Source organism: Leptidea sinapis, chromosome 15, assembly GCF_905404315.1.
Source record: "Leptidea sinapis chromosome 15, ilLepSina1.1, whole genome shotgun sequence".
NCBI lineage: Eukaryota > Metazoa > Arthropoda > Insecta > Lepidoptera > Pieridae > Leptidea > Leptidea sinapis.
In genome coordinates, this window is record NC_066279.1 from 8,696,579 (window position 1) to 8,724,359 (window position 27,781).

The 27,781-nt window shown below is 36.2% G+C and overlaps 2 protein-coding genes across 4 annotated transcripts; both read left to right on the forward strand.

The window, feature by feature from the left end:
- Positions 1-5,441: 5,441 nt before the first annotated feature.
- On the forward strand, positions 5,442-20,112 carry LOC126968466 (succinyl-CoA:3-ketoacid coenzyme A transferase 1, mitochondrial). Its single transcript, XM_050813525.1, has 9 exons — positions 5,442-6,028; positions 7,192-7,387; positions 8,510-8,628; positions 11,395-11,535; positions 12,211-12,634; positions 13,022-13,177; positions 15,789-15,910; positions 16,766-16,936; positions 19,346-20,112. The coding sequence occupies exons 1-9, from the start codon at positions 5,954-5,956 to the stop codon at positions 19,505-19,507; spliced, it is 1,566 nt and encodes a 521-aa protein (XP_050669482.1). The 5' UTR covers positions 5,442-5,953; the 3' UTR covers positions 19,508-20,112.
- A 163-nt stretch (positions 20,113-20,275) lies between these two features.
- LOC126968486 (RDS/peripherin-like protein xRDS35) lies at positions 20,276-26,737 on the forward strand. Of its 3 annotated transcripts, XM_050813557.1 has the most exons (7): positions 20,276-20,358; positions 21,879-22,048; positions 22,427-22,553; positions 23,258-23,471; positions 24,462-24,595; positions 25,444-25,597; positions 26,505-26,737. In XM_050813557.1, the coding sequence occupies exons 2-7, from the start codon at positions 21,946-21,948 to the stop codon at positions 26,664-26,666; spliced, it is 894 nt and encodes a 297-aa protein (XP_050669514.1). In that variant the 5' UTR covers positions 20,276-20,358; positions 21,879-21,945; the 3' UTR covers positions 26,667-26,737. The 3 variants fall into 3 exon arrangements, with proteins under 3 accessions (XP_050669514.1, XP_050669513.1, XP_050669515.1); XM_050813556.1 differs by lacking the exon at positions 20,276-20,358 and having other exon boundaries at positions 21,817-22,048; XM_050813558.1 differs by lacking the exons at positions 20,276-20,358; positions 25,444-25,597 and having other exon boundaries at positions 21,817-22,048; positions 26,505-26,673.
- The last annotated feature ends 1,044 nt before the right edge of the window (positions 26,738-27,781 follow it).

Genomic DNA, 27,781 nt, shown 5'->3' on the forward strand with positions numbered 1-27,781 from the left:
TTTATTGTATTATATGTAAATAGAATTTTTCTCTTGGCGTCCATGTTGGAGCCCGAAGACCCTGGAGGGGCATCCCTCCAGGTGTCTCATGTAGTCACTATAGATGCGTCGGGAATGGAAACGGAAAGTTCAATTATAGATACGGACTGTTCGGAAAACACGAAATCAATTAAAAGAAAGAGAATCTCAGATAGAAATCAAAGGAAGAGAAAAAATCACAGATATAAGGGTCCATCAGATTCCCAATACTCTCCCAATGATTTGAAGGATAATGTTATTCCTAACATGCTTGAGTCTAATGATAAAAACACCGAAATCCACCATAATGAGGCTGTTCAGTCTAATAATATCACAAGTAACCCTCGTTCTGCTCGGTCACTTTACCACGCGTCAGACCCTGCGCCTTATGTTGTCCATGTTCAAAAAATCTTACTACCAAATCAAACCGGATCTATTCACCCAGTACAATTTGGATTTTTCCTTAAAAAAAGTTTGATAAAAAACATTGTAGAGGGAAGCATCAAAAAGATTGGAAGGAATAGGTTGTCTTTACAATTTAAAACATTTCAGGATGCTAACACATTTCTAGATCACAAATCTCTTGATGTTAATAAATACAAAGCATTTATTCCGGCCTTCACTATCACCCGCATGGGAATTGTGAGAGGTGTGCCATGTGACTGGGATGAGAAAGATATTATAGAAAATATTGAGCTTCCGCAGAACTGTGGAAGCATTTTGAAAGTTCGGAGATTAAACCGAAAGGTATATGATGGAGAGACACCCAAGTTCATTCCAACTGAGACCGTAGTTTTAACCTTTGACGGGAAGGTGTTACCTCCCAGGGTCTTTATATGTTTCAATTCCTTATCTGTAGAGCTTTATATTTTCCCCACGCTGCAATGTTTTAATTGTTGCCGTTTTGGTCACACCAAAATGCAATGCAGAGGCACTCCAAGGTGTTACAAATGTGGTGACAACCACTCAGGTATAAGCTGTGAGACTGAAAGGAATGATGCTGTCTGTATCTTATGTTCTGGTTCCCATTTCGCAACCGACAAAAAGTGCCCGGAGTATGCTAGACAAAAAGCTATTAAGGAAACAATGGCTAGAAACTCTATATCTTATTCAGAAGCCAGTAAAGTCCATCCACCAGTTTCGAAATCTTATGCTGACGTTCTTGCTTCTGCTTCATCGGCCCCTACTGGTCCAACTATTACTTATTCCAACCCCAATAATTTAACAAGCCTTTCTAAGAGTCCCACACAGTCATATAGGAAAACAGTATTCTTGAAACCCAAAGTTCGTCCCAGAAATTCTAGTAAGGGATATGATCAAAAAGCGCATGCAGAGCTTATCCAAGATTACAGCAACATTTCTTCCTTTTCTACAGGTTGTCTCAAAAATTACAATGATTTGTCAGAAATAATAACAAAGGATTTCATCATTTCTATCATTCAGTACCTTTCACAATCTAATATAATTAAAATACCGTCCAACGATGCTGCTACTTTGAAAAGTTTTTTAAATCATGGCCAGTCAGGACCATCCACAAAACCAGTCTCTAGTGATTCAGTGGAATTGCCGGAGTATTAATAGTAAAAAAAGTGACCTAATTTATTTATTGAATAGTTACAAACCATTTGCAGTCTCTCTTCAAGAGACTTGGCTTCGTCCCGGATTCAATTTTAGAATTCCAGGACATATCTGTCTTAGAGAAGACAGAACAGATGGGTATGGTGGAGTTGCACTAATTCTTAGAGGAGGTGTGCCCTTTGTCCACATACCCATCCCTAATCACAGTGATAAATTTTCCATTATTGCTGCTAGTGTAAATAATATTTGTTTTGTAAATATGTATATACCTCACCCTTCCAGTGAAGTCTTTGATGATATTTGTAGCATTCTATCTTCACTCCCGCGCCCTATTTTAGTCATGGGAGATTTCAATGCACAACATTCTATGTGGGGAAGTTCTAAGTCTGATCATTATGGGGCTAGAATCTTAGACATCTTAGATGATAATAATTTATGCCTTCTAAACTCTGGCTGTTCTACTAGAAGGTCACAGCCCCATGAGGGTATTAGTGCACCAGACCTAACCCTGTGTAGTCCCTCCCTTGCCCCTACATTAAACTGGTGGCCTCTATCGTCTTCATATGGAAGTGATCACTTTCCACTAATTGTATCATTTCCTCAAAAAATTAGCGAAAAGTTGTCAAAGTCTCCTTCCCGGTTAAAATATAAACTTAAGGATGCTAACTGGTCATTATATAGAGATAAAGTTCAACAAAATTTATCAACCATACCTCCACTAAATGATAGCAATAATCATCTTTGTAATGAAGCTTTTACACAGGCCCTACTACAGGCTGCTGAGGAAGTTTTTCCTATTAAAAATAATAATGGCAATGGGTATATTCCATCACCTCCTTGGTGGGACAGTGAGTGTTCTGCTGCGATAGCTGAGAGAAAGATAGCTGAAAAAAATTACAGAGAAAATTCTACATCACAAAATTTTAATGTTCTTTGTAATATTATAACTAAAACACGTAAATTATTAAAACAAAAAAGATTCAATGGCTGGAAATCTTTTTGTGCCTCAATTTCACCAGACATTTCTCCATCTGAAGTTTGGCAAAATATTCGTAGATTCAGATCCTCTTTTAAACCTCCAAGGTCTCCTCTTATGGATAGCAGGACAGTTGATTTGTTTCTTGACAGATTAGCTCCACCATTTGTCCCATCTATAGATAATATGTCTTCTAACTCACAGCTTTCTCTCCTCCCCCAGCATGATAGTAGCAATTCATTCATTTCCTTTAGCCTTTCAGAACTCAAAGGGGTTCTTTCAAAACTAAGGGACTCAGCCCCTGGTTGTGATGGAATTCCATACTCCTTTTTTCAAAACCTGAATGATTCCTGCCTTTCTTATTTTCTCAGTTTAATTAATTCAATCTTAACATCAGGTAATATTCCTCCATCATGGAAAATCCATGAAGTTATCCCAATACACAAGCCCAACAAACCGATTAATGATCCATCATCATACAGACCAATTGCATTAGCTCCAGTTATGTCCAAAATTTCTGAACATTTAATTAAAACTAGACTAAAATGGTTTATTGAGAGTAAGGGGTTACTATCACCAAACCAGTTTGGATTTAGGAAAGGCAGGAGTACAATGGATAGTCTCAGTATTTTTATGACAGACTTAAGATTGGCATTTTCTTACAATAAGTCTGTGTTAGCGGCATTCTTAGATGTGTCGGCAGCCTATGATAATGTCAACCTTTCAATTCTGAAACAAAAAATGACTAATTTGAATATCCCACAAATTTTTATAAGCTTCACAATCAATCTTCTCTCTGGTAGAATGCTTAAAGTAATATCAGGAGACTCCTACCAATCCCGTATTGCCTGGAAAGGTTTACCTCAGGGCTCAGTTTTAAGTCCTTTACTTTACAATATATATTCTCATGATCTGGAAGCCTCCCTTAAGGGTAAAGTTAACACACTCCAATATGCAGATGATTTACTCCTCTATGTGTCTGGTGATTCTGTAGACAACATGTCTGATACTATGACACATTCCCTTAAGTTATTAAAAGTCTGGCTTGACAATAACACTTTAAGCCTTTCGGTTCCTAAAAGTATTATAGTCTTATTCTCACGTATGAGACTTCCTCCAGCAGTATCTGTATTTTATAATAACATTAGAATTCCCACTAAAAGTGAAGCAACATTTCTTGGGGTAATTTTAGACTCAAGACTTACAGGAAGCCCTCATTGCTACTATATAAGTGCCAAATGTGAGAAGATTATAAACATACTGCGTTGTCTCTCTGGAGTTTGGTGGGGAGCCCATCCTTTCTCTCTAAAGCTTCTATATAATGCTCTAATAAGAAGCATTTTAGACTATGGAACATTTATACTTGAACCCTGTAATGCAGTAGCTCTCCATAAGTTAGACATTATCCAGTCTAAGGCTCTGAGAATAATTGCGGGAGCTATGCGGTCGAGCCCTATTAACGCTTTGCAGGTGGAATGTTCTGAAGCCCCCCTGCACCTCAGACGTCAATTTCTTTGTGACAGGTTCCTGTTTAGAGCATTTCAAGTTTATACTCATCCTCTTTACTATAAGTTACGGTCTCTGTTGGAATGTATGGATTATTCGTACTGGGCTCATAAATCGCCGCCATGCCTTATTGTTAGTCTCCAAAAATACTTAGCTCTTCAAGCTCCAACACATAGATCACAATTTCTTCCTATATTTTGTGTTAACTATGATGCATTAATTTTAAATCCATCTATTTTGTTTGACTTTGGTGTTTGTAAACAAGATCCTTCTGCCAATGCCAAATTTATGGATATTATTGACAGTGACAGCCGATGGAAACATTGCCATTTAGTTTTTAGTGATTCTTCCAAACCCGGTCCTGAGAAGTGTGTGGGAGTTGGCATTTTTCATCAACAGTTTGGCATTGTACAGAAAATAAAATTGCCTCCAGAGACTTCAGTATTTACTGGAGAATGTTTTGGTCTGCTGAAGTCTCTGGAATACATTTTAATCATGAAATTAAAAAACACAATAATTTTTACCGACGCTAAAAGTGCCCTACAAGCCTTGGACAGATTTCCTTTTAGCAGTAACAATCATCCAGTCATTATTGCATGTCGTGATTTATTGTATCAATGTTGTAGCAAAAATTACACAGTTTCCTTTGCTTGGATTCCGGGGCACTCAGGAATCTTTGGCAATACCAAGGCTGATAGCCTTGCCAAAGCTGCGGTCAATGACGGAGATCTGGTTCCGTACCAAAACTTTTGTTGTGATTTGGCCCTCCTTCCTAAATCCCAGTTATTCAACTCTTGGACACATATGTGGCTTTCTTCAAGTCAGACTAAAGGTCGATATTACAGCACGATCCAGGTGGATATACCTCCTAAACCGTGGTTTTCAAATCTGACGTTTGGTAAAGCTACCACTTCGACTCTTATTCGTATGAGGCTGGGCCATGCATGCATTCCCTTGCATCTGGCAAGGCTTAACCTTTTGCCTAGTGATATATGTGAGTGTGGTAATGACGTTGGGGATTTTAATCATATATTCTTTGCCTGTCCTCGACATGACCGTTCCGCTTTTATTTCCTCGCTTTTGTACATTAAAATTCCTTTTCCTACTTCAATTTCTGTCCTTTTATCTAATATAAATATTGATGTATATAGAATTTTAGCTAGTTTTATTTTTCTTAACGATATAAAATTATAACCATTTATGTACTTATATACTAAATTTACCTGATCCTTTTCCAAATTCCGTTCCAATTCTCAATCCAATGACACACTTCCTCACCTTTTTGTATGGCTGACGCACAAACCGTGCAGGCCAATAAATGGCGCAAAAAAAAAAAAAAAATTATTTGTTAACCCTTGGTGAACAATGATATTGGTGAACCCATAATAATAATAATTATTATACCTGGGTTTTTTCTTGTATTCAAGAATATTGAAAAATATTTGAATATTCTTCTCTTATTGTATTTTAGGTTGAGCTAATAATTAATCTTGTTACAAACGCTATAATTAAATAAATAATAAATTGTAGTACACATTACCATAATATATTATCACGTTACACGTATACTTGTGAATAAATTTTATGTACATACATTATTTACATTGTTGTTATTTATATATATATATTCCTGATTGTGTTTATTTAATTTAACACCGAAGTGAATAGTGATATACCTATAAATTCTTAGTATGTAAATTTGTAGACCTGGTTGACCTTAGTTTTGCCGGTTCTTGTTTTTCATATTATGTACCTACCGTAAATATCTTATCTAATACGTACATATATTATTATTATCTTTGTTTAACCGTCTCATCGTGACAATAATTCTTTTATCATTTATTGTAATCAATTGTCTCAAGTTGAACGTGTGATATGGCCGGACTATCTAATACGTTGTTTGTACTAAAATGTAACTATTTTAACGTAGCAAAAACATCTTTTGCAAAGGTATGTAATGTGGTTAATCTAGAATTTTGGAATAATTGGTTACTTGTTAACAAGTTTCAAAATTTCACTAGCCATTATTTATGTACATTGACATACTCAAGTTAATAAAGCTTGGCATTTATATAAGCCTTAATGTCTGTGTTAGCTTTGACACTATCTAGAACTATTCTGGAACAAGCAGAGCTGCTTGCAATAACTGGTCAACACTGCATACTAAATGGATGAATTAAAAGAAATCTAATTGCAGAAATGGAAGAAATTATAATAATAAACTATTTATCTATAGGGTAACAGGCTTAACACTTAATTGATTACCTTTTAGTGTTTGCAATATTATTTGAGCATTTTGTGGTTGTAGTGTATATTGAATACCATTATCATAATAGGTAGATTTTAATGACATCATGTAGTGCAATAACTAAATTCAAATACTTTTAAAAGCATTAACAAATTTGTAGTTATTTACATTTATAGGCTTAGGCTATTTAAGTTCAAAACAACTGAAAGTCTCTTATCTCTACATATGATTAAAATTTTAGTGACCCTTGGGCTCTATAAATGCAAATTCACTTGTACTCATACTTAACTGTAATTTTTACTGCCTACAATACACAGCATTCAGCAAAACGAATAAATAATATGCTACAAATGTTGTACCACCATGTCAATAAAACTTTTGTTAAAAATAACACATTGCTGAAATGGAAGAGCTGAGACACCTGGTACAGGCATTATTTGCCTAAAAGGTGACTCCGGCCACTAGCTGCTGTAAACTATGTTTTTATGAGAAATAAATTATTATTATTACTATCTCAAACTCCATGGCTTATCAAGAACATTGAAATACATCATTAGTTAAACATCAAAACAGTATAGGAAGAATACCTAGCTCATTGTGAGACCTAAAAGAAATGATTGCAATAACATTCCCACATAATGGCATGCTAATTAACAATAAGATCAAAAAAAAAGCTGAATAGTGAAAGCTTTGACAACATGTACTAATTACAGATTAAAGAAAATTTATCACTTATATCATATAATTTTACCCCTGGAAAGGCTTATAGTCTTTGGACTGATTGCATGGTTGACCCAGAAAGAAAAAAATTCTACTTGGTAATACAAGCAACTGGATAATAAATTGTACTTATTTTATACTTCAGATTGTATCATGCAGCACTTATAGTACTTCTACGAAAAATAAAATCTATGAGAATGTTAATGACGCAGTACAGGATATAAAAGATGGATCCAAGTTGTTAGTTGGTGGTTTTGGTCTGTGTGGGATACCGGAGAATCTCATTCAAGCATTGAACAACAAGAAGGTGTCTGGTCTGACTGTTGTATCTAATAATGCTGGTATGTTAATTTTTGTAGTAATCTCCCATTTTTTTTATGGAAGACAAACAAGCAGAGATATGGGTCACCTGATGGTATGTGATGGACAAGGATCAATCAGGGGACTCTGTGGTGAGAGTCAACCGTTATATATTGCCCTACCAACACTTCCCATTCCTTTAACATTGATAATACAGCAATAATATAACTGAAGCTGAATTATGACAGTTATTTTATGAAACATTTAACACATTCACATTAATATTGAGCTTTATTATACACAAGGTGGCATGTTTGATTCCAGTGCAGATTTAGGGGGATTCAAGTTGTAAATGTTATTATTTATTTGTTATGTTAGCTAAATATTCTGGTTGCTTGATAATGATAAATTTCTTGTTTGTGTTTTTTTAATGAGGGTATTTCCAGTATGCTAAGAAGGTTTTATAAATTAATAACAGGCCACCGAAATAATTCAGTAATATAAGAGATAAGAAGTATGTATCAATTGCTGAAGCTTTTGTGGATCTTCACAGTATTGAAAGTAATAATCAGATTGAGATGCATTGACAATGGAGTGGTCCATCATTGTGACATTATGGTGTTGTCAGGTTCAGGGTCACATATCAAAAGTTGCCAACTTCAAATACCATTAACATACACTTACCTACTGACCTCACACAGACTTATATGGCAAGTTTACCTGTTCTATCAATCAGTGGTACATAATGTGATAGATTATATATTTCTAGAACTGATCATCCACCATCAAATGAGCAATATGCTTCTTCATTAAATACTGACATATGAAAATTTTTGACAAAGAATCATCATTCTTTACATATTATTATCAAATCATCAACTTAGATAATTTATATGATATATGTCTAGATATAGGCTCTTGCTCCTAGACAACTGATGAAAACAGGCCAGATTTATCACTTTAGTATGTGTGACATGCTACATCATACACTCACAACTTGTGTGTCTCTTTGTACTAGGCTGAGGTTAACTATCCACCTCAATTTTTTTCACATTTTCATAGCTGTCACAGTCTTGACTCTGGAGGTATAAATGATATAGATTTTTTTAATGTATTGAAAGTGGAAGCTAAATAATTTTTATTACTCATATTGTTAATTTTAGGAGTTGATGATTTTGGATTGGGGATATTGCTGAAAGGCAAACAAATTAAGAGAATGATTGCATCATATGTGGGTGAAAATAAAGAATTTGAAAAGCAATTCCTTAGTGGGGAATTAGAGGTAAATTACATAGTATAAGATATAATAAGACAAGACATAATAAAAGATGATAAGAACATCAAATATCCTTGATACAATCTGTAATATAGCTATCTGTTGGCACACATTCCCAATAAGAAAAATATGACCACAGATCATAGGTGTCACATCATTCTGTTTCTTCTGCACTTATCATGGAAAATGTTGCGAAGTGCTATTTGGTATGAGTCTTGTCACCAAATCCCACCATTGCATCAGCACCACACGGCTCCTCAGTGCAGTTATCAAGAAACTTTCTTGTATGTACAAACAAACTGGAATGAACATCCTTGTGCACTGTTCCTGCCAACAAACACTCCTGTAATTCCACTGTTGTTACAAAATAGTTTGTGTGCCAGTGATCAATAAAAAACTTTTTGTTTTACTTTCACACCAAAGCTTAGAATTAGTATAGAATAGTCTCCCTTTGCCTTATTAATAAACGCAATGTAAAGTTACGCCAAGTTTAAAATTAAGCCTCCCTGTCATGTCATTCTCATTCAGTAGTAACAAAGGTAAGAAAAAACTGCATTTTTTTTAAATTTTGGAATAACTTTACTTTTCGTTTATTAATGAGCATTACTTACACAGCCTGAGTTCCTTGCGCCTGTTCTATTTAGGTCTATGGTTTTTTTTTATGGAATAGGAGGACAAACGAGCGTACGGGTCACCTGGTGTTAAGTGACACCCACATTCTCTTGCAACACCAGAGAAATCACAAGAGCGTTGCCGGCCTTTAATGAAGGTGTACGCGCTTTTTTTTGAAGTTACCCATGTCGTATCATGAAGCTCATTCCACAGATTTGTATTACGAGGAAGAAAGCTCCTTGAAAACCGCACTGTGGAGGACCGCCACACATCCAGATGGTGGAGATGATATCCTAATTTGTGGCGTGTCGTGCGAAGGTGGATATCGGCGGGAGGAATCAGGTTAAACAGCTCTTCGGAACACTCACACATATTTAGTGTTCTTGAATACATGGAGGCAGCCTAGATAATAAAATTGGAAAGTATAAATGAATATTGAATATTATTAAAAAAATACTTGCTGTGTGTACAAAAAATACCGAATGCATAAAGTACTTTTCTGAGTTTTTGTCTGTATGTATATCCGTACAAAACTACTGAATAGATTGAATTCATTGCTTCGTTATAGCGTCCATGCGGACAACATCACACGCACCAGCTGGTATTTAAAGTATTAGACTATGAATATAATATATATTATTTAATATAATATTTTATATATAATATACTTAGTTTGGCCATAAATATCCATCAAACACTGTTACAATTAAAAATAAACAAAATATTGCATTTGAATTTGGAGTCTGTATTTTTTATATACTTTTTCATTGAGTTTTCTCATTTTCGCAATACATTGTACAATATTTTGCGATATTAAAATAAAGTGGGGTGATAAAGAGAACCGAATCGCTGTGATTGCATAACACATAGAAGGTATGGAGCCAAATGCAATTTTTAAAACTCTCCATACGCTTGGTATTCTTACAATGATTGTGTAGTGGGCTTTTAATAGGTACAATGAGACCTCCATTGCTTGTGACAGAAAAAGATCTGGCCGTCCATGTAGTGTTCGTTCGAAAAAGGTGGTCAAAGCAGCAAGGGAAAGAATTGGAAGAAATCCTGTCCGAAAGCAAAAGATTTTATCTCGGGAGATGAAGATAGCACCTTGAACCATGTCGCGTATTTTAAAAGATGACTTAGGACTTGCAGCCTATAAGAGACATACTGATCATTTCTTAACTGATAATTTAAAAAAGAATAGGGTGGTAAAATCGAAACAACTACTGAAGCGGTACGCAAAGGGAGATCACAAAAAATTTGTTTACGGATGAGATATTTTTTTTACATTTGAGCAACATTTTAACAAACAAAATGACCGTATTTATGCTCAAAGCTCTAAGGAAGCTTCCTAATCAGTTGACAGAGTGCTACGTGGGCACTATCCGACTTCAGTGATGGTTTGGTGGGGTATTAGCTATGAAGAAGTGACTGAGCCATACTTTTATGAAAAAGGTATCAAAAAATCGGCACAAGTGTACCTATCAAGATACCATTCTTGATAAGGTAGTAAATCCCCTTAACAACACCACGTTCAATAACCAAGAATGGTCCTTCCAGCAAGACTTGGCGCCGGGTCATAAAGCTCGGTCTACGCAGGATTGGTTGGACACGAACGTTTCAGACTTCATCAGAGCTCAAGAGTGGCCGCCGTCTAGTCCCGATCTTAATCCTCTGGATTATGATTTATGGTCAGTTTTAGAGAGTACGGCTTGCTCTTAACGCCATGATAATTGGGAATATAAAACAATCCGTACGATTGTCAGGCAGTGAAGAATTTTCCCATGGAGAGATTGCGTGCTTCTACTGATAACTGGCCTCAACGTTTAAAGGACTGTATTGCAGCCAATGAAGATCACTTCGAATAAGCTTTTTATATTTTTAATTGTTTTATATTTATATATTAAACTAACACACTGTAAAAGTAGTAAATATTATTTGCAATAGAAAATTTTTCTTTTCTTTGTTTTAGTATATATGGCAAGACTACGTATATTATTATGAGGATATGGGTCGACTGATACTCAATTATTCCCGCTAATTATAAACAGCTCCAGTAGGAACACAGGAGCGTTACCCCCATTTTTTTTATTCTAAATTTATTTATTTTTAAAGTGGTAACAAAAAATGCTGTTTTTATTCAAAAAAATGTAAATTTAATAGGTTGAACTTACTCCACAAGGGACCTTGGCTGAGAGAATTCGGGCAGGAGGAGCTGGTATTCCTGCATTCTTTACATTAACAGGTTTTGGTACATTAATACATGAAGGAGGTTCACCAATCAAATATAATAAGGATGGAAAGGTACTATCTCATGTACTACTACTATTTATTTTTAGCGTTCCGTCAGTTGTGACTGTTTCGTCTGTTCAATAGCACTACTCGTGTGCGTCATAAGTTTTCGTTTTTCTTAATGCTAGCTGCCACTTCCTGTTTTACAATTCTACCACTCAAGTCCATTAGCAGCTTTTATAATAAGAAAAACGTATAATAAAAGTTTCCTGCTAAAATGAGCAATCTGCCAGTAAGTTTCATCAATAGCTGCTGCAGCTACTTCGGAGATACCTAAGCCAGAACAATTAGAGAGACAGACACAAATTTAAAAAAAAATGTAGTTGAGAAGTAACGTGTAAATATTCAAAATCTATTAGTAAATGAAGAATTACCATATACTGGAGTGCTACTATTATTATCATAACTTTTAATTTTAATTAATTTATTGATCATATTTCTTTATTTTTCGTCTTTGCAATTCTTGCAGTAATTCTTCAAGTCATCTTATCGTAAGTAACCAAATGAATCACAAAAGTTTTAACAGCCTTTTAAGTTAGCAATTCAGGTCCTATCAAACGGATACACTTCAGAAGAACGCTCATACCATAATTTGGTTGGATGTGCAAAAATATTTATTTGAAAACCCCTCCGAATAATCGCACGAATGTATCTATTTGCTTGATTAGCCATAATTTCTGTTCGTAGATCGAGATTCCAAGTTCGCCACGCCACTCGCAACAATTTAATGGATTGAACTATATAATGGAGGAAGCAATCACTGGGGACTATGCACTCGTAAAAGCTTGGAAGGCTGATAGGCATGGCAACTTAATATTCAGAAAAACTGCCCGTAATTTTAATCCACCAATGTGTAAAGCTGCCAAAATAACCATTGCTGAAGTAGAGGAAATGGTTGATGAAATCGATCCAGATTTTGTTCACGTTCCATCTATTTATGTGCATAGAATTGTTGTTGGCGGGAAATTTGAAAAACGCATTGAAAGAAAGACTATAGCGAAGCCGAAAGTTGATACGAAAAATAGTAAACCTGCAGATGTGCTTAGAGAAAGGATTATCAGAAGGGCAGCTTTGGAGTTTAAAGATGGAATGCATGCTAATCTTGGAATTGGTAATTATTTTTATGAAGTACCAATTTTGAGTTTTATAATAGCCTTATGCTAAAACACATTCCCAGTTTTATGAGACTAGGGATACAGTTTACCACTGACGTCCATATTACTAAAGCACAACTATGTCATAATAAAATAACTGGATCATAAAGAAGTAAGCGCTTTTCTTTCAGGAATTCCACATCAGACTCGTCAAAAACGAGTTTTTTAGAGAGAGATTAATATTATTTGTATATTTCTTTGAATCTTTGTTAATCAAAACTTGTAACCCGTATCTGTCTCTTTCCCAATAATAATAATTTTTTCCTGTGCTTGCTATTGTCGCGATATACAGGCAGGGCAAGGTATATGTTAAGTTATACAAAAATGTATTCTATATTTTTCAGGCATTCCCGTGTTGGCCAGTAGTTATATTCCAAGCAATGTTAAGGTGTTGTTACAATCTGAAAATGGTATTCTGGGACTTGGGCCCTACCCCACTGAAGATGAAGTGGATGCAGACCTCATCAACGCTGGCAAGGAAACCGTAACAGTCTTACCTGGTAAGAATTATTTTTGTTATCTAACAATCATACATATATTTACATATATACATTTATTAACAGTCATACAAATGTATTACATTTGTTTCCTCAAGCTGGTATTCCTTCTATTTCATTCCACAACACAAATGTTTAAAGAAAATTGTTGCAAAATGAGACAATTCCTTATACTCCTCCTCCTCCCTGCGTCGTAATCCTCAGTACTGAGGGTCGTGACCACCCTTCTGTATCACTTTCTCTCTTATGATCGCTCTCCATCTATTCCTGTCTCTAGCGGTGTGAAAGGCATTGTGAACCGTAGAGTCGAGGGCGGAGCGGATCTGGTCGGACCATCGTGTTGGACTGCGTCCACGAGGCCTCTTCCCATCTATTTTGCCGACCACAATGAGCCTCTCAAGGTTTCCATCGTCCTACCTTGCGATGTGACCAAAGTATTCTAAGACTCTGCGCAGACATTTGGAAGACAATCGCGAGGAGATCCTGAGTTCACGCAGTATGGAGAGATTAGACCGAAATGCTGTCCCTACACCCTATACGGAGGTGTGTATACCCTATACGGAGCATCTTTCTCCAGCACCACATCTCAAAGGCGTCAATGCGTTTGCGGTCTGCAGCTTTCAGTGTCCATGTCTCAGCGCCATACAAAAATATAGAGAAGACTAGGGTCCGTACCGGTTTGGTCTTAGTTTTTACGGAAATGTTGTGATCTCTCCAGATTCTTCCAAGCTGAGACATAGCGCTCTTAGCCATGCCAATTCTCCTGCGCACTTCCCTCTTGAAGGAACCATCGTTACTTATGTTGGAACCCAGGTAGATAAAGTTGTCCACCATTTCTAAGCCCAGCGCACCAGTTAGTTTCAACTTCCCAGATCTGTCCACCACCATGACTTTGATCTTGGACCTCTTTATGGGAAGTCCCATCTCTCCACTAATCCGCTCCATACGTTCAAGAAGTGCAGCCATTTCTGACTCATTTCTGCAAGAAGAGTAGTGTCATCGGCGTAGTGCAATTTGGTGATTTTCGCGCCACCAATTGTGATGCCTCCCTCCCAGTTCTCGCAGGTACGTTTCATAATGGCGACTCCATAGGCGTTGAAGAGAATGGGCGACAAAATGCACCCCTGGCGCACTCCTTGATGAAACTTAAAGGAGTTCGAGGTTGATTTATCGACTCTTACAACTCGAGACATACAGGGTACGAAGCAGAGCGATGAGATGATTTGGTACACCAAGCTCTTGCAGAACCCTCCACAAGCAACTCCAATTGACATAGTCGAAAGCCTTACTGTGGTCGACGAAGCACATTAGCACTGGCGTATCAAACTCGTATGCCTTCTCAATGAGCTACCTGAGATTGAGAATCTGCTCCCGAGTTCCCTTGTCCTTCACAAAACCAGCTTGCTCCTGCGGAATTTGCCAATCCAGATAGTACTGGATGCGATTGTTGAGAATATGAAGCAAAATTTTGCTGGCATGCCCGATGAAGGATAAGGCTCGATAACTACCGCAGCTCTTGTTTGACCCTTTCTTATGCAACGGAAGAATTACGGATTCCGACCAGTCCCGCGGCCAATCACCGTTTTGCCAGACGTGTGAGCAAGTCTTGAAAAGTGTCTCTTCACCTAGGTCACCCATAGCTTTAAGCACTTCTGCTATTATTTGGTCGCTTCCTGGTGCCTTCCTATTCTTGAGAGAGAGTCTTTATACATTTCCTAGAAATTTATCATAACATAGGAAATCTTGTTTAGAAAATTTCTTCAAAATTTTTTTTTCTAATTTTTTGTGTACATATAGCATTATATATTATTATGGGACCTCTACAGCAAACATTGATTTCATAATCAAAGTGAATGTCAATTGTCATTGTCAGTAGAATAAACTACGAGTATCAATGTCTGTGTCAAAAGTGTAGTTTTCTTTTTGTACGGAGTAGACTGTAAGGTTAATGTCGTTACCAGTTCTGAGTATGGTTCTGAGCCTAGGATGAAGTATCAATTGATTTTGCGCGTACACCCGAAAAGTATAAACAATTCTATAACCTATACAAATAACAGTAGAACATGATGGACGAGCGGGGCCTTTTTTTCTAAATAATACTAATACTGGTGTGTTTGAATTATATATTGATTATTATGGTGATAATAATTAACATTTATATTAGTTTTTTTAACAAAGCAAGGATCGTTTTAAATAAAAGTCGTACTTACGTATTGCTTTTGCAGCATATTATATAACATATCACCATGTTTCTTAAGATAAGTTAAATGCAACACTCAATTACCGCTTAAATTATTGTCAACAAAGCCGAATTCACAAATAAAATATTAAATACCAACAAATAAACAAAAACTCTATCAAAATATTCTTTATATCCTTTTTATTCCTTATACTTTTTGTATATTGTGATCTCCTTGATGCACGGTAATATAATTTGTTTGTCACATCCAGGTACACAATACTTCATCCTAGTTCTAAGCTCATTTTTGAGCCTCACGAGGGTAGAGCCCACTAGACCTAGTTCATCTTAAACATTTTTCGTTGACATCTTTAATTTTATACTTAAATTACTTCTATGTGGGTCATTCTGTAATAAAAGTAAATGTTGTTATAGGCGCTTCATTCTTCTCTACGGACGACAGTTTCGCCATGATTCGTGGCGGACACATCGACTTGACCATGCTGGGTGCAATGCAGGTGTCCCAGTACGGGGACCTCGCTAATTGGATGATACCTGTAACTATAATATTGAATACTATATTATTGTAGCTATTCCCTTAGATCATCTATACGTCTAGATACACTGTAACAGCTATGATAACGTCGAAATAAATTGAGGTGGACAGTTCACTTGTATTTTAAGCAATGCACGCACACTAAAACAAAGTGACATACAAATCAAAAAAAAAAGTAATAAACCTGGCCTGTTTTCATCGATTGTCCACCTGTGTAAAGGAGGCACTAATACAGTGATAACATAATATATTTCTTGTGGTACGAACAGCACTCTTCTGTAGTGCAAAAACTGTATTAATATCAGTAGCATACAGCAACGAAGTAAAAAAAAAATTATGTTGTTATGAAAATAGCTGATATAATAATAATAACAATAATCCCGACGTAGCAATAATATTATTTGGTAGCTGAACCAGTCGACATGACAAGTGAAAGGTTATGAAAGATTTGTTTATTATTTTCCATATTGTAGAATCGTACATTTTAAAGTTTTTTTTCATGAGTATATATTTAATGAGATGATGTCAAATATGTTGACCGAAGAAAGTATCTCAAAGGAGCAAATTTGGTCCTAGGAAGCCAACCGCTAAGAACACATTCCGCCGCCAGCTTACGAGAAAGTCTGAATCTAAATAAAAGAGAAACGTCGAAATTTAAAGGTGGAAAAATTAATTACAAATTTTAATTAGTTATATACGTCTTAGTAATACAATTTATAAAGCGGATTGTTGTATTGTACAGAGACACATTGATGTGCAGAAAACAAATTATCAAGTGCCTACATAAATCAGTTTTAAAACGTTGCAACTTAGCCTTGAAGCTTTGTGAAGTTACAAATTACATATTATTTTGCAGGGCAAGATGGTGAAAGGAATGGGCGGTGCAATGGACTTGGTGTCGGCTCCAGGTACTAAAGTAGTTGTCACAATGGAACACTCGGCTAAGAATGGCGGACACAAAATTGTACCCGAATGTACTTTGCCGCTGACGGGCAAGAACTGTGTCGATACAATCATTACGGAAAAAGTGAGTATCTTCTTATGTCATCGGCCGAAATTGCAGATTTATGAGATATGATTAAATTGTTAGGGCTCCCAACGGTATTAATTCGTTTAGTTATGTTACGAATCTGATCATATTGAAAGAAACAAAGAAAGAAAAAAAAAATGTTTATTGACGTCATTATACATTCTGATAATAGTTCTTAAAGTTATACTAATCTAATTATGATCTAATGACGCCAATGGGCCCCCAATTCAGCATAGTTGTGGTTTCGAAAGAATCCACAACGCTGGTCTTCCGTGGAAACCCAGAGAGCGCTACTAACGCACAGTCCTGTCACACGAACGTGTACAAACTATTAATTCTCTATGAGCACAACGCACAAAAAATTGTGAAACTCGGATCTAAAATTAAAACTAATAACACATAAAAACAATTAAACTTGCCATTGCCACACAAAATAAACAATTTTTTTAAAATATTTTAAATTGATTTTTGGACATTAATAAGATATCCCTTGTATTTTAATTTAATTAGCCCTAAACTAACGCAGTTCCGTATGGGAGGCGGAATATTATTCCAACACTTCGTGGAAGCATACCGAAAGCTGCCACGAAATGCAGTTGTATGGTGTTTTGGGCAAACCAAGCGTGTAGTCATACGCACCTGGCGTCGTGAGAACTCCAATTTGTGGATAATAATTTATAAATATTGATACTAAAGCCGGGTTTTCAATAACGACTCGGACCCTACTCGTTTATTGTTAATAAGTGATCTGAGTGCACTCGGATGTCTATTCCTATATTATCTACATCGTACACGTGCGCTCGGCCACAATGTATTTTCACAGTGAAAACTCCGCTTTATAGGCAGATGTCACTTAACATTAGATCGGCAATTTGCCCGTTTTGTTATCATTTAATGTTTATGTACTTTATTTCTGTTTTATAACGTGTAAAAACTGAGACATTCACACAAAAAAGTTAATTAGAACAAAATATATACTTAATCTAACACTTAACTTACTTAATACAAAAGAAACAAAATAAGCAAAACTTTACGTGGCAGTGGTCTTCCAAAACTGGAGTCCACTCAGTTATAGTTGTGTCCATACATTATGAGCACAACACTCATTTTCAGTGACCCCATTGTGTGAAGTTTGGAGCTGAACTGACATATTTTAAAAGCAAAATATAAATAAATGTGGCACTAAAATAACTATTATACAAAAATAGTTTTACAAAAAATGTTACAAAAAATAAACAATGACAATAAAAGCGTATGTGTGTAAATATAAAAGGAAAAAATAAAGAATAATAATAAATACGAGTAACTGTTTTATATAATACTATGAAATTTAAACAGTGCTCACAATTTTTTTGTATTTTTTCCTAAAATTCGAGACTGTATCTCTATCGCTTTCATTAAGCTCGGCCCTCCCGCCATCTTCTTCGATAAGGTTTAATTTGACTTAATTATTCATTAATATGTGTAACTCTTCCAGTAAGAAATGTATAAAATATATATTTTAAATTCATTCAATCAAGTACCGCGGAAAAATAAAACAATAAATATTTCTAATTTAGCCAAGTAATTTAAAGACACTGGCATAAAGTTGAACTACCTAGAGTTACATAAATTTCGTTAAGCGGCGCAAAATTTTCGTAAGGTGTAATAATATTAAGAACGTTGAATCAAAAATACTCAGTAGTTAATAATAACAAGCCTTTTATTGATTCCAACAATCTTCGAATACATAATATTATCTTAAGACTACGCGTATAATATAAAAAAAGACGTGTGGCACTCGGGGACTGCCGCGGTAAAGCTATTGAATAGCATTTTTTATCAACTTATGCAATTTTAATTATTTATTTATTTTATTTATGCAGTATTTTTTTTTTGATAAAATTAATTTTGAAAAAAGCAAACGGGATTTGAGTAAAATTTAACTTGCAAGATTTGATTATAGACAGACAACTGGACAGGTGAAACTAAATAAAAATGCTTGTCATAATAATAAAAATTAAAAAATCGTGATGATAAAAATAAAGAAATTAAAAAAAATCAAGATGTACCCTAGGCTCGAACCTGGGACCTTCTGCACAAAAAGCATAAGTGATAACCGCTGTTCCACGGCAACTTTAATGACTGTGCCGAAATATCTATATACATCTAGTAAGTAAGTGTTAGGTTAATTTCGTTACTTTTCGTTCGGTCTCCACGCTCAAGGCCGGCGATAGAAGCTATGCAATAGCTTAAAATTATGTTATTGGAACCGCACTCTGGGTATAGGTATCCTCCAGTTTACTCCATGTATTACTCAGTAGTTAATGTAATATAAAAAAGAAGTAACTAAGTTCATAGACGGAACTCCCTGTGTTTCAATATTGGCAGGCAAATGCCTCACACTTGCATATTTTTATATTTCAGTGTGTATTTCAAGTCGACAAAGAGAAGGGTTTAACACTAACAGAACTGGCCGAAGGTGTCAATGTCGAAGATATTGTGGCTAGCGTTGGATGTGAATTTGACGTGTCGCCCGAACTGAAGCCCATGGCCGACGTAACAAAACTTGAATCTGTAAAGGAATAATATTAATGTATAATATATTCTGATTCTATATTATATTGTAAGCTTAAATGTATGTCCTCTTACAATTTTGTTGTCAAAGTTATATTTTTTTAATGACAATATTTTATAACTTGTGCCACTGACTTATTAAAGAAAGCGAAGGGATAGGTACTAAATTAACGAATTGCAATAATTGTTATTGTTATTTCCAATCAATGTTACTCTATCTTTTATGTGTTCCAATTATTGTTATTCGATTTTTTATCTGCTAGCACATATTTTTGATACATTTTTCAAGTGATACCGAATCGAATGAGCTATCGTTCATATTTTTAGGAACATTATCAAATACTAACACGTTTTGAAACTTGTTGATCAGCATTTGAAGTTATAAAACATATTCTAAACATTTTTTTATTGTAAATCGTTCATTTTGTTAATTTTTATAATGTGGTACTTATCTTACATTTTATTTTTTATTATGTTATTTTATTCTTAGTCTTATTTTATTTTTAACCGAATTTATTTGTTAATTTTTACGTTGTTTTTTGATGTTTTGCATATTATAAGAATAATGTACTGCCTTACCAAGATTTAATCCAAATATATTTTATACTGTTGCTTTATTGGTTTTTATTATTAAAGTTAAATATGTTTATTTAAGTAAGTTTATAAAAATACCTTTCCTTTATCTACAATTTCATTGTTTTAATATTTCCCTGTAAAATGTTGTTAGATTGCTAGCGGTACTTTTGATGATAATTTTAGAAGTGTGGGGCCGGACCTGACGTCAATTTGATGGCCGCCTTTCAATATCTCAACCCGCAAGGATTATAACTGCGTTTTATTTATAGTGGAAATGGTTGCTAATGGTGTGTTCACAATACTATGATGCCAACAATACAGTGCGGCCTACGTATCGGAAATGTCCACGATATAGATTGTTACACATAGCTAACAGGACACAGTATCAAGTGATGATACATATGTTCAGTGATCACAGCCGCACACACTTTTCTGCAATAACAGAGGAATCACAGGAGTGTTGCTGGCCTTTAAGGAAGGGTCTACGCGCTGTTTTGAAGGAACCCATATCGTATCGTCTCAGAATCACCGTACAAGGAAGCTAACTCCACAGCTCGGTTATACGTGGAAGAATGTTCCTTGAGAACCGCACTGAGGTGGTCACGTGGTTGAATGCCACACATCCAGATGTTAGGGATGATATCGTAATTTGTGGCGTGTCGTGCGAAGGTGGAATTCGGCGGCAGGAAACAGGTTAAACAGCTCTTCGGAACACTCCCCCCATAATAGATGCGGTATGCTGACACATAATGAAGCGCCGTCTCTACGCAACGCAAAGTGATCCAGCCGTTGACAGAGCACTGGGTCCCCGACAACTCGAGCAGCTCTGCGATCAAATGGTTCGAGCTGATAATGGGGTGCGCCCATGAATATATATATATGGGTGCGCCAGAACAGACAGCAATACTCCATATGTGGCCGGACCTGTGCTTTGTAGAGATCTAGACTGTAGGCCTGCTTGAAGTATTGTATTACCTTAATGGGGTAAATTGAACCTTTTCCAATTCAACCCCCAGAAGACTCAAGTTTGCGCGTTTACCACTAAAAAATCCCCATTTGCCGTATCACCGCTCTTCGACAACACTTCCCTAAAAGCCTCGCCTAGTATCGCAATACTGGGTCTCGAAATCTCGAGTGACTGCCAATTCCGTGGCCATCTGGAGGGCAAAGCCAAATTGGCTTCGAAGAAGCTGGGCGTCATTAATAGGGCACGGCAATTTTTCAAGCCGGCCCACATTCTAGCGCTCTACAAAGCGCAGGTCCGGCCACACATGGAGTATTGCTGTCATCTCTGATCTGGCGCACGCCAGTATCAGCTCGATCCATTTGACCGCGTGCAACGCAGAGCAACTCGAATTGTCGGGGACCCAGTGCTCTGTGAACGGCTAGATCACTTGGCGTTGCGTAGAGACGTCGCTTCATTGTGTGTCTTCTACCGCATTTATCACGGGGAGTGTTCCGAAGAGCTGTTCAACCTGATTCCTGCCGCCGAATTCCACCTTCGCACGACACGACACAAGTTAGGATATCATCCCCATCATCTGGATGTGTGGCGGTCCTCCACAGTGCGGTTTTCAAGGAGCTTTCTTCCACGTACTAAAAAATTACGTACTATACATACGAACGTCATTGTATTACCTTCTTCTTTAGGTTTCTATATTATTTTAACTACTAATCAAAAGAAGCTTCAAGTCAATTGACACCTGTAAAGAGTGTCATTATTTCTGAAGACTCGTTTTTAGAAACGTCCGAACATAAACTTGCATTTTATTTACAAAACTACACATAAACGCCGATTTATTTTCAGTATAGAAGAATTAATTTGGGGAGAGTTGTGATTATAACACGTGTTTAGTTTTATCGCACAAAGTATAATGAAATGGAATGGTCCTAATCACCCCATTGTAGTATGGGCCTCCTGGATTTTATGGCTTATATCCGTTTTGTCGATAGCATGGTCGCTCACGCTGTTCATTTGTAAGTACATAAATGTATATATTTTTTTGTTATAACCAAGGCCTGAATTGACTTTGAATGCCAAAAATTAATTCTATATCTTCGTCCGTTTTTCTGTAAATAAATATAAATAGCAGTTCTAAAAAATTAAATGCAATAATAAGTTTTTCTCAGAACCATAGCTCAGAACTATTTGTGTTTCGTTTAAACGGTGCCGTAGATAGTGAACGTAATGTTTAAATTCTCTTTGGTAGCTAATAATTAAGAAGACGTCTCTTGGCAAGTTGTCAGTTTGACAACTTGCCAAGAGACTAGGCCAATAGGGTTACCATCCCTTATAAAAATCAGTTACTGAAACCGGAGTGATCATGTTTAAGTGTTGTTTGTGTTTGGTTTCAGATCTAAGTGACGTGCTCTATTTTACAGGAACAGATTTAGTGAATGCACTTGTTCTGCTTTCGGGAATAGTGATGACGCCAACGAACCTTTACATACTGAATGCAATTGCGAAGGGAACTAAAATTGAGTTAATAAAACTTTTTTTATGTGAAACTTTGTAGTTAGTTTTATTACAAAAAATTGAGGGTAGGTTTAATTATTTATGAAGTACGAACACAAACGGCTTTGCACGTAATGATGTTAACTTTACTTTTTAACACTAAAAGAAGTTCAGAAGCTTTTGGAGAAGGAAAATGCTCTTGTTACGAATTCTATCGAAGACAATCCTGGATTTTATTATATATGTATCTATTATCTATATGGCATCTCTTACTGTTACTACTAATCATCGGCATTACATTGTCATTTGGAGGTATAATTATGCAAAAGAAATTGTTGACGCTTGCAGAATAATAGTATTATGAGCTAAGGGTTCTCTTATCAATGAACCCTACTCTGTGCCTGGTTATGAATAGCATGCAAAGTATTTCGCTATGGGTCGAGTTTATATTTACTAACAAGATTGAAACACTTATGCTTTTCCGTCTGTTTTATACCAATTTTCACGGTTATGTGAACAATGCTTCGTTATCAATGGGAATCGATCGCTCAGACAAAGACCTTGCAAAAAATCTATCCGTCCGAAGACTCGTAATAGCTTAGGAGATTCTTCACAAACGCCAATGGTCATTATTCCAGACAATGGATATATTCAATATTATTTATATCTCCATTTGTATGGTCCATCACGTAAGCCTCTGGCCCGTTATATATAATATATTACATTTTCAGACATAAGGCGATTATGGTTTGCTGCCCATTATGGCTATGTATTATGTGGATAATCGTGATAAACATCGTCGGCGTTGTTCTGTGTTTGCGGCTCATTATGGAAAACCAGGATGCCACGAGCCTTTTACTTACGGATAGCCTCAGGAAGTACAGACAGAATCCAAAGTATAAACATTTTATCGATAATCTTCAATGGTCGCTGGGATGCTGTGGGGTAACTTTTACTATTAATCCGCATTCCGCTATCGATACTAACGTTAACTTCATTTTTATTCTGAACACTGAGAGATACGGTGAAGCTGTGGCTGCGTTCTATATATCGCTACACTCGGGCCATTATTCCATAAGGACGAAAATATGACTTATAAACATTACTAATTCCTATGGCTTCTTTCATTCACATCATCATCATCATGTCATACGTGGTACCTACTCTTAAATGTCTGTTCAAGAGGCGTGCCTTACTTTAAGTCAATCCATTGTCAGATTCTAGAATATACGCATCAATGGTCAAGGTCAACGAAAAATTTCCACCCATATTGGTTCTATAAATTTGTGCAATCTATCTACTAGCAATGATGTAGAGGACATCATCTACCATCTATCACTGTCACACTCACTGTGAATGCGTACTTGGCATTTTGCAATCACTACACTTGGCTTGTTGAACAAATTACAATAGGTAACCCTGAAACTAGGTCCTAAACCCGTAATCATTCTTCGAATGGCTTCGTAAGTATGCCAGCAAACATTTAGATTAGTGAGCAAAATCAATTCTCAGGTGTTACAGGACAATCTCAGGACAATCTACATTTATATTGCATAAAGTGCGAGTACCGCCATTGATATTCCGCCGCGACGTGCCAAGGAGTAAGTCTTAAAATGAACACAGACAATACGAAGACCATATCTAATGTTCATTTAGCACCTACTCCCGTAAAAGTTCGGAACTGTACTCTCGAAATTGTTGACATTCGCGAAAGACGTCACTCTCGTCAAATCCAACTCGGATGGGCAGCGTTCGAAAAGCTCCGTAAAATCCTCCCAAATACCACAGTATCTAAAGACGAAGGGTTTTAACCAGTGTGTGTTGACAGTGATGTCAAATTGTGATGCCAATTAATGTTGATTATGATGATTATTTTGTATTTTGTTAAAATAATGGAACATGAGAGTGTAAATGTTTTATCGACATAATCTTCAGGTGCATTCGTACAAGGATTGGTTTACTCAAGAATGGCATGACCATTATCGTGACTACGAATGGGAGCCTATATTCAAAACCAGAGATGTGGAATTGAAAAGTGGTACTATGGAGGTCGACAGTGTTCCGTTTAGGTAAGAGAGGGACGGAAAGAAAAAATAGTTGCTTAAAGGGGAATTTTGGTACTTAGGTACCTTAGATAACATCACCCAAATAAAATATATAAGTAGTTTTTGTTTCGTTCAATTGAGTGTATGTGCTAACTTGATTAATTGTAGGTATATTTACTCTATACAGTCAACGGCTATAGTTCGTAAGGACTTATTATGAGTCGTGTCTTTATTATTATTTATTAATTTGTTAATATATTGAACAAACAGTAAGGTTGTGGTTTTTGATATTTGTAGGTACTGAATGAAGATGTTTTGTCAGATTTCTAGTAAAGTAATTTATTTTCCTGTTATTTGAAGCATACTTTGGATCGTATCAAGGTCTTACACCACATTTTGAGCTTCCCACCATATCTTATGTTTTGGTTTACGAAGACTTTCCCTATTCCAGTCCCCTGGTGAGGTAAGTAGCGTACTGCGTCCCCACATCATCACGGCCACCTAAGACCTAGGTATACTCTTTTCGACCCTGACGTTCCCATTTTCATCTTTCATGTGAATTCCTATACATTTTCACGTGCCCGTACACTACACAGTCTTGCGGCGTGGACGAAAACCTTTTACGAATTTGTGACGATCCGCACTCGTCATTAGAAGAGGACGACAGTTCAGGCTAACAGTACTGGAAAATCCGAAAACAAACACTTTAAAAGGCAGAGGTGTACAAATATTAGGTTTACATATTGGTTTTTATTAAATGTATGGTGGTACTTGGTAGTGACCGTTTTGCCTCTATCATTTAATTTTGTGCTTGTTAGTGTTTTCTGTTGCTGACTGTACTTTGTCAAATGTGATATATTTTCTAATTTCAGTTGCTGCAAAAGCGGATCATGTGTTTCAAGTTACCTTACAGAGCTCGGTACTAACTCCATTAACACAACCGGCTGCAGCACTACGCTCTATAACATATTATTGTTGTCCGCAAATGCTCACTTGGTAGTGTTTGTTATAACGATTCTCTTAGAGGTATGAAACTGAATTGGAACTTGTTTCCGAAGCACACAAAACTATAATAAAATAGTGACCATCATTGTTTTGCGCGCCAGTAATTATTACTGTCATAATTAAGCTGGCCTTACGGAGAGCGAACAGTCGTCCATGAATATATTATGCAGTGTCAGAGATCTCAGTGATGCAGTTTTTGAGGTTAGAGTTTGCTTTTAGCTTGGGGATCCACGGACTGTGATTCTTCTGGTATTATAGAGCATAAACGCCGTTAATCAATTACCTACTATCGGGCTGACCTGCAGGATCGATAGTCCTCTAATGTAATAAAAGAATTTGCAACGGAAGCATTACAGATTAGTCTATAATTAGCTATGTAGGTACTGCATCACAGCAAATATAACGAGTTAGTTAAGAACACGATGTATAAGTAGGTAGGTATTTAGCTTACAAACGTTTACGACTTCGGTTATTAGGCATGCGGGTCCCTACAAGTCATCGACCGTAGGCTGTCTGGTGTCTGATACTCTCGCTGTAATTGAATTTTTAAACAAAACTAACATTTGTAGGCAAGTTTGTTCTTTATTATGATAAATTCCAAGAGAACGTATATGTAATAACTTTTTGTTAAATCGATGCTGCTTTATCAGTAAATATAAAGAAAATGGAATGTTTTATTTATATTTCGGCAGCGCAAAGGTATGCCCGTTGCCTTTCGACTGGGAGGCGCTGATTTTGCCGAAAAACAAAATATTTCCGAGTTTAAAATGTCGAAGTACCAATACAAACTATTGGGTTACATAAATAAAAGGGCCTGAAATAAGGGCCGTAATAATAACATCATTATTTCACTGCCGACGCTCCAAAAGTTCAACTAGCTAGGTATTTGGTTGATTTGTGGAACTTGAAAATTTCGAATTCATTTCAGATTGTTATACTCAGGTTTATTATATTAAACTCTGCCAGCTCTAAACGCAGGAGTACCAGCAAGAAGCTTATTAACCACATAATGGCTGTCAACACTAACTTTGACGCCTCCAGCAACTCGTTTCAATACAACCCTGACAGCGATTACGAAGTAGGAGAATAGATCCGAGGGCGCCATCTTTAATTTTTATAACTAAGTATTAATTTGTATTATTATGCATTAAAATAATTTATTTGTACCTATGTGAATTTGTTTCCTGTATTTAACCCAACTAATAAATGGCTTTTTTCTTTCATCAAGTTTCGTATTAGTCATTGAAGAATTCTAGAATGGTCACTGATATCACAATACAAGTAATAGAACAGTACTAGTTTTAACTCAGCGATGTCCTTGAAATTTATATCTACGTCTAGGCGAAGCGCCAGGGTTGGTACATACAAATAGATTGATGACGCGGACGGCAACCAGTCTTAGCGTACGGGTGGCACTCAATCGTTTTGTCATCCCGAGATTGCCTAGCGACCGTGTAAATCGTGTGTATGTGTGCGTGCGTCGATTCGGGCACTCCAGCACAGGCTCTAGTATGAAGTTTGTAATGTGCTCTTGGTAATAGAAAGCTAGTGCAAGCGCCACAGATGTTAACTGGTGAGCTAATCTTGTATATTTATGAGATTTGGAACAAACGAGGGAACGGGTCACCTGGTGGTACATGATTGCCCCAGCACAGTCTGAGAAGACCAAAGATTTAGATGGACATTTGATTTTTGTTTTATACGTTTGAGTTACCTACAACTCTAAACGAAGCTGTCAAAAATAAAACTATGAGTAAAACCCATCATTGCCTAAACCGGCGCGTTAAACTTGTAATTTCAAATTCAAGAAACAATTATAATTTCAACAATATTCATACCGTTCACTTCTCGAGGTGGCAGAAAATAAATTAGATTTCACTTTAAATAAAAAATATCGTAATAATCGTACTAACGATCTGGAGGGCTCTTACTAACGACTAAATACTGCAGTCCTGCTTCGGAGTTATTAGCCACTCATAAAGATTTGTATCGAAGTATGTAAATTTTGTTATTTAGTAATAGAACTAAGTCCGAATACTTAATAACTAGGGTTTAAAAAAAACTCAGAACATTTGGTTTAACAAAATAGCTTTTGTGTGAATTGCATTTTTAAGTTCACTTTTTATGTCATAGACGACTAAAGGAACCTGCAACTTGAGCCGATTAGTTTACGGATGAAGAGGAGAAACGAGCGTACAGGTCACC

Coding starts and splice junctions, on each gene's coding strand:
- LOC126968466 (XM_050813525.1), top strand. CDS start 5,954: ATGGCCGGACTATCTAATACGTTGTTTGTACTAAAATGTAACTATTTT. Junction 11,536..12,210: donor AATATAATAAGGATGGAAAG/GTACTATCTCAT, acceptor TTCTGTTCGTAG/ATCGAGATTCCAAGTTCGCC. Junction 15,911..16,765: donor TCGCTAATTGGATGATACCT/GTAACTATAATA, acceptor ATTATTTTGCAG/GGCAAGATGGTGAAAGGAAT.
- LOC126968486 (XM_050813557.1), top strand. CDS start 21,946: ATGAAATGGAATGGTCCTAATCACCCCATTGTAGTATGGGCCTCCTGG. Junction 23,472..24,461: donor GGTCGCTGGGATGCTGTGGG/GTAACTTTTACT, acceptor CATAATCTTCAG/GTGCATTCGTACAAGGATTG. Junction 25,598..26,504: donor TTATAACGATTCTCTTAGAG/GTATGAAACTGA, acceptor AATTCATTTCAG/ATTGTTATACTCAGGTTTAT.